This window comes from Aegilops tauschii, chromosome 5 (assembly GCF_002575655.3).
Source record: "Aegilops tauschii subsp. strangulata cultivar AL8/78 chromosome 5, Aet v6.0, whole genome shotgun sequence".
Classification (NCBI taxonomy): Eukaryota; Viridiplantae; Streptophyta; class Magnoliopsida; order Poales; family Poaceae; genus Aegilops; species Aegilops tauschii.
Window position 1 is genome coordinate 300,045,342 of NC_053039.3, and position 7,077 is coordinate 300,052,418.

General features: G+C 47.8%; 1 protein-coding gene across 1 annotated transcript; it reads left to right on the top strand.

The window, feature by feature from the left end:
* Positions 1 to 1,915: 1,915 nt before the first annotated feature.
* Positions 1,916 to 2,760, top strand: LOC141022786 (uncharacterized). The gene is made up of 2 exons (XM_073499048.1): positions 1,916 to 2,372; positions 2,417 to 2,760. Exons 1-2 carry the CDS (start codon positions 1,916 to 1,918, stop codon positions 2,758 to 2,760), a joined length of 801 nt encoding a protein of 266 aa, XP_073355149.1.
* The last annotated feature ends 4,317 nt before the right edge of the window (positions 2,761 to 7,077 follow it).

The window sequence follows — 7,077 nt, forward strand, 5'->3', positions numbered from 1 at the left end:
TATGTGCAAATCTTGGAGCGTCTTTTGCTTTTAGTTTTCACTTTTCTTTTAAGCACCATGCTGGTATGAGATAGTCCATGGTTGATTTATAGAATGCTCATTGCACTTCGCTTATATCTTTTGAGTATGGCTTTATAGAATGTTTCATGTGCTTCACTTATATCATTTGAAGTTTGGATTGCCTGTTTCTCTTCACATAGAAAACTATTGTTTGAAGAATGCTCTTTTGCTTCACTTATATTTATTAGAGCATGGTATTTTGTAGAAAGAATTAAACTCTCATGATTCACTTATATCTATTTAGAGAGTCAAAAGGAATTGGTCAATTGCATGGTTAGTCACGAAATCCTACATAAAACTTATGGATCACTGAATATGATATGTTTGATTCCTTGCAATAGTTTTGCGATATAGAGATGACAATATGTGGGAGGTACCAGTAAATGGTTGTGGTCAGTAGGAATATTGGTGTTAAGGTTTGTGATTCCCGAAGCATGCATATATAGTCTCTCGTTATGCTATGAAAGTTGGAGCATGATTTATTCTTGATTGTCTTCCTTATGAGTGGCGGCCGGGGACGAGCGATGGTCTTTTCCTACCAATCTATCCCCCTAGGGGCATGCGTAGTAGTACTTTGCTTTGAGGGCTAATAAACTTTTGCAATAAGTATATGAGTTCTTTATGACTAATGTGAGTGCATGGATTATACGCACTCTTACCTTTCCGCAATTTGCTAGCCTCTACGGTACCGTGCATTGCCCTTTCTCACATCGAGAGTCGGTGCAAACTTCACAGGTGCATCCAAAACCCGTGATATGATACGCTCTATCACACATAAGCCTTATTATATCTTCCTCAAAACAGCCACCATACCTACCTATTATGGCTTTTCCATGACCATTCCGAGATATATTGCCATGCAACTTCCACTGGTGCGCGCCGGTCCTAAAAAAACGGTTTAAAACCCCATTCCGCGACGACATTTGGAACCGTCGCCAAGTGAGTGTGTGCGATAGGGTGTCCTTCCCACACGACCCAGAAATCATCGGGGACAGGCCCTCCTAGGACCCAGGTTGGGGCTGTGTGCGATCGGGCGAGGCATCAAAACCCAATCATTTCCGTAGGTATGTACATCCCACACGGTGAATCCCAGAAATCATTTCCGTAGGTATGTACATCCCACACGGTGAATCCCAGAAATCATTTCCGTAGGTATGTACATCCCACACAGTGAATCCCAGAAAAACTTTTCCATTCGTATGTATATCACACACAGTCAATCCAAGGACTACGTTTCCGTTCTTATGTACATCCCACACAGTCAATCCAGGGAAAACGTTTCCATTCGGATGTACATCCCATACGGTTTTTGTAGGGCAAATAAGCCGCGGTGGTGCACGGGGTGCGACCGGCTCGTGTATGGGCGCGAGCAGGACGCATCGGGTGCGCCAGGACCGCGGGGTAGACGTACGTGTGTGTGCGCGCGTGGTGCATGGGCGTGTCCATGCGGGAGAACACCGCACGAGTGCGTGCGTGGAGTAGCCTTTGGAGATCAGGGACGCGGAGACCATGCTGGTTTGTTGAGGGCTGGCCGCGGAGAGCGTGCAGGAGCGCGTCGTGCATGCGCGCTGAGCGGGCTGAACCAGGTGGCGTAGTGGGCAAGGGAGTGCGGATCGTGGCCCGGTGTTGCCCGGGGTATAAGTGTCGCCGCGGTGATCATTGTAACGGTGTGGTGTGTGTATTGAGTTCGTGCGCCGGCAAAAACTACCGTGTCCCCGTGTCCCTCTTCCTCCTCTGATCTTCTTCTTCTTTGGTTTGAGAGACGGCGATAGAGAGAGCTAGGAGGAGCGAGGCGAGGGACTGGGGGTTCCAACAGTTGGTATCAGAGCCTCGTGGTGAGCAGGGCGCGCCGGCGATGTTGATCGTCCCGTACGCCGGCGGGCATCCAGCGCCTGTGCTCATGGTGGACAACTACACTACCTGGGCCATCAAGGTGGAGGTGGACCTTGATGCCGCAGGGCTGTGGGAGGCGGTGGTGCCGCCGGAGGACGCGGCGTCAGCGGTGATCGCCAAGAAAGATAAGCCGGCGAGTGCTTATTTGCTCCGGGCGCTCGCCGATGACCTTCTGTTGCAGGTGGCTGCGAAAAAGACGGCGGCGGAGATATGGGCCAGCCTCAAGGCGCGTTTCGTCGGCGCGGACCGCGTGCACGCGGCGCGGCTCAGCACGCTCCGGGGGGAGTTTGAGATCCTGCGCATGGCGAGCGACGAGTCGCTGGACACGTTCGTGGGGAAGATCAGCAGCATGGTGGCGCGCTTTGCAGGGCTCGGATCGACGCTGGAGGACGCAACAATGGTGAAGAAGCTGCTGGACTGTGTCCCCGATCGCCTGTACGCGGCGGTCGCCGGGATGGAGCAGTTCTGCAACTGGAGACGCTGCTGTTCGACGACGCGCTGGGGCGCTTGAAGGCGTTCGACGAGCGGCTGCGTCGGCACGGGCAGGCGGGCAGCGAGCGCACGGACGGGCAACTGCTGTACACGGCGGCGCAGTGGCGTGCTCGGGATCGGCAGCGGGGAGGTGCTCGGGACGACGACGACGTACGCATCAATGCATCGGGCTTCGACAACAGCCGGCGCGGGCGCTGCTACAAGTGCGGCGAGCGCGGCCACTTCAAGCAGGAGTGCCCGCAGTTGAAGAAGGCGCCGGCGGTGGAGCATGCGATGGTGGTGGATGCCGATGTCGAGGACGGTGGCCTACTCTGAGCGCGGCTTAGGGAGGTGTAGTGTAGGGCAAATAAGCCGCGGTGGTGCACTGGGTGCGACCGGCTCGTGTATGGGCGCGAGCAGGACGCATCGGGTGTGCCAGGACCGCGGGGTAGACGTACGTGTGTGTGCGCGCGTGGTGCATGGGTGTGTCCATGCGGGAGAACACCACACGAGTGCGTGCGTGGAGTAGCCATTGGAGATCAAGGACGCGGCGACCACGCTGGTTTGTTGAGGGCTGGGCGCGGAGAGCGCGCGGGAGTGCGTCGTGCGCGCGCGCTGAGCGGGCCGAACTAGGTGGCGTAGTGGGCAAGGGAGTGCGGGTCGTGGCCCGGTGTTGCTCGGGGTATAAGTGTCGCCGCGGTGATCATTGTAACGGTGTGGTGTGTGTATTGAGTTTGTGCTCAGGGAGGCGTTCGTGCGCCGGCAAAAACCACCATGTCCCCGTGTCCCTCTTCCTCCTTTGATCTTCTTCTTCTTTGGTTTGAGAGACGGTGACAGAGAGAGCTAGGAGGAGCGAGGCGAGGGACTGGAGGTTCCAACAGTTTTATGTATACGCTCGTGTGTGAAAGGTGTAACTATCACACACGCTCTGCCTTGGTTTGTTTGCTTTCATTAACTACATCACACACGATTTGATGTAGAAAACTGTGTGCCATTGGGCTATCCATCGCAAGCGCTTTTACTGCTAGAACCGTTTGCAAAGGTCCATGACCGTCTGTTCTATTTTTATTTTTGCCTGTAATTTATTATTTTGATTGGAAATTTTGAATACGAAACGTGCAATTCAAATTCTCAGCACAATGGTTCAACAACGAATCCATAAATAAACTTGCCAGTACAATATGTTCAGTAATTACAGGATTAGGCAGCAATTAACTATGATGAACCGCAGTATTTAAAGGCGGTAAAGGTGAAGAGACAAGTGTAAATCATTTTGACTGCCGACGGTGTTGAAGAAGCGGAATGCCCATAATGTGCCTTCCTGCATGCCATAGGCACGAACCACTTTTGTCCAACCCCTTGTGACGATCTCCCGCCCATCCTTCACCACCTTCAGGAAGACTTCTAGAGCATTATCATGGTAGCATGAATTATATACTTTAACCTTAGTTGCCTCCACTCCGGTCATGTAGTTTGCAAGGTAATCATCAGTAAATAGCTTCGGAAACCACTGAAAAGAGAAAAATATCAGATACTGAGGTCTAATAGAGTAACTTGTTGTGGGCAGGGGGAAAAGGCAACACATTACTTACCATCCTAAAGTTCATTGTTGTCTTCGACAAAGTGTAAATAAAGAGCTTAATTCCAATCACCCGTTTCTTTCGCCTAACAATCTTTCTTAGTTTCCTCACTTGACGCTTGTTCATGAATATCTCATTGCTCCATACGCAAAAAGGGATCGAAGCATGGATCAGTACCCCTCATATATGTACCTACAAGCAACCAGTAAATGTTAGAAGCTAAACTGAGATTGCACAAATGATGTAAAATACAACTACCTATGTTCCTAAGTACAAGTATTTTTTTTGAGATTTCAATATGAACTACATACAGATGTATATAGAATTATAGATATAGTTTAGATTAGAATCTAGATTCACTCATTTTGCTCCTTATGTAGTCTATATTGGAATCTCTAAAAATACTTATATTTAGGAATAGATGGTGTATAAGACATGGGATGCAGCTAACCTTGACGGCAAACAACAGCATCGCCCATTGTAGCCCTGTGTAAGTACATGGAAAACCAGTGTTAACTACAACAGGGTTAACATCCACCAAAAATAGCAAATGGTAATAAAACAGCAGCATCTGTAGTGATATCTTCATTTCGAAAGTGTAGCACGGTAGCAAAGGGACGGATTAAAAAATGGATACAACTGTTAATTGCAACAGGCTTAACAACGTCCTAATTCATGTTTTGTAAGTTTGTAGCCAGTGAAATACAACTCTTTAAAAATGGATACAACTGTTAATTGCAACAGGCTTAATGGCCATTGAAACCGGTACTGATAAAAATGCAATTGGCAGAGTTAAACATCACAGGGCAGGTGCTGCCAGAGCAGATAATGGCCCAGTTGTCTATAAAAAGGTAGGGAAAATTGCTCAAACATTTTAGACATGTTTACTACAACATGCTTAATACATCGACAGTACAAAACATAGCCATTAATTGCAACTGGTATTGGTAATATTGAACTTACTTGGTAAGTCCTGAGAGGTAGTTGCTGGGGCACTTCATCTTGGCCAGAGCCCGCCCAAAGTCAGCGGCGGCGGAGGCAAGCTGTTCCTCCGGGTCGAAGCGTGGATCAGTGCCACTGACATGTGTACCTACAGGCAACCAATAAATGGTAGAAGTTAAACTGCGATTGCACAAATGATGTGAAATACTGTAAGACATGGGATGCAGCTAACTGATAATCCCCAAGTGCAGGGAATCACCGTAGCAATTTCCAAAGGTGGAAGTGATAAGTATGGAGTGTCGAACTCACAAGGAGCTAAAGGTAAGATCAATATTCTCTCAAGCCCTATCTGCCACTGATACGACTCTACGTGCACCGAACGTTTGCTTCCAACTAGAAACGAGAAACAAAACTACGTTGTGGGTATGAAGAGGATAACTTTGCATGGTATCGGAGAGCTAAAATATAAAAGTAGGTGTTGTTATCATAAAGTTAGAATATATTACTAAATATTATGAATAGCGAGTGTGGAATAATGGTGGATCGGTGTGCGGAATTGTCCTAGGCAATTATTAACAAGGCCGGTAGTCGTCATTGCAATTTCATATGAGGGAGAGGCATAAGCTAACATACTTTCTCTACTTGGATCATATGCACTTATGATTGGAACTCTAGCAAGCATCCGCAACTATTAAAGATCATTAAGGTAAAACCCAACCATAGCATTAAAGCATCAAGTCCTCTTTATTCCCATACGCAACAACCCCCTTACTCGGGTTTGTGTTTCAGTCACTCACCAACCCACTATGAGCGAATCATGAACGTATTGCAACACCCTACAGCGGGAATCCCTCACGCTTGTGCGACACGGAGGGCACCATAGGACAGCACCAAAATAAAACATACAAATCGTACCAATCTAGATCATCAATCAACCCAAAGGCAAAGGTTATCTACTCAAAACATCATAAGATGGCAACACATCATTGGATCATAATATGTGGCATAAAGCACCATGTTCAAGTAGGGATTACAGCGGGGTGCGGGAGAGTGGACCGCGTAAAATAGATGAGGATGGTGATGATGATGGTGATGTTGATGAAGACGATCACCGCGACGATGATTCCCCTCTCGATGGCACTCCGGTGCCACCAAGAGAGAGGAGGAGAGGTTCTGCCCCTTGTGCTTCCTCCTCCATGGCCTCCCCTTGGATGGGGAAAGGTTCTCCCTCTAGTCCTTGGCCTTCATGGCGATGATGGCCCCTCCGGGATCCTCCTCCATGGCCTCCGGTGATGATGGCCCCCCTCCGGCAGGGTGCCAGAGAGGTCCTAGATTGATTTCTCGTGGCTACAGAGGCTTGCGGCGGCGGAACTTCCGATCCAGGTTATTTTCTGGGGGTTTCTGTATTTATAGGAATTTTTGGCGTTGGTTTCACGTCAGGGGGGTCTCCGAGTCGTCCACAAGGCATGGGCCCACGCCCAAGGGGGGGGGGGCGTGGGCGCGCCCCCACCCTCGTGGACAGCCCGGGACTCTTCTGGCCCAACTCTTTTGTTCCAGGGGCTTCTTTTGGTCCATAAAAAATCAACAAAAATTGGCACGTCAATTGGACTCCGTTTGGTATTCCTTTTTTGTAAAACTCAAAAACAAGAAAAAACAAAAACTGGCACTGGGCTCTAGGTTAATAGGTTAGTCCCAAAAATCATATAAAATGGCATATAAATGCATATTATCTAAGATGGATAATATAATAGCATGAATACTTCATAAATTATAGATACGTTGGAGACGTATCAGCATCCCCAAGCTTAATTCCTGCTTGTCCTCAAGTAGGTAAATGATAAAAGAAATAATTTATGAAGTGTGAATGCTAGCAGGTGCACAAGTTTGATCAATGATAATTTCAATCACCTTTTCTAGCATCATTATATGTCATAACAGTAGCTCATCTCATAAAACTTTTCATGATCAAGTAACAAGCTATTCACATGTTAAAGTATAGATCATAAACTTTCTTGAAAACTAACAAACAGTGCTCTTAGTCATCAAACAATTGCAATTCATCTTATTTTCAGGAAGGGTCTATGTCAGAGCTTTGATTTAGCAAACTCCACATACTCAACTATCATTTAAT

Coding starts and splice junctions, on each gene's coding strand:
- LOC141022786 (XM_073499048.1), top strand. CDS start 1,916: ATGTTGATCGTCCCGTACGCCGGCGGGCATCCAGCGCCTGTGCTCATG. Junction 2,373..2,416: donor GGTGAAGAAGCTGCTGGACT/GTGTCCCCGATC, acceptor GGGATGGAGCAG/TTCTGCAACTGGAGACGCTG.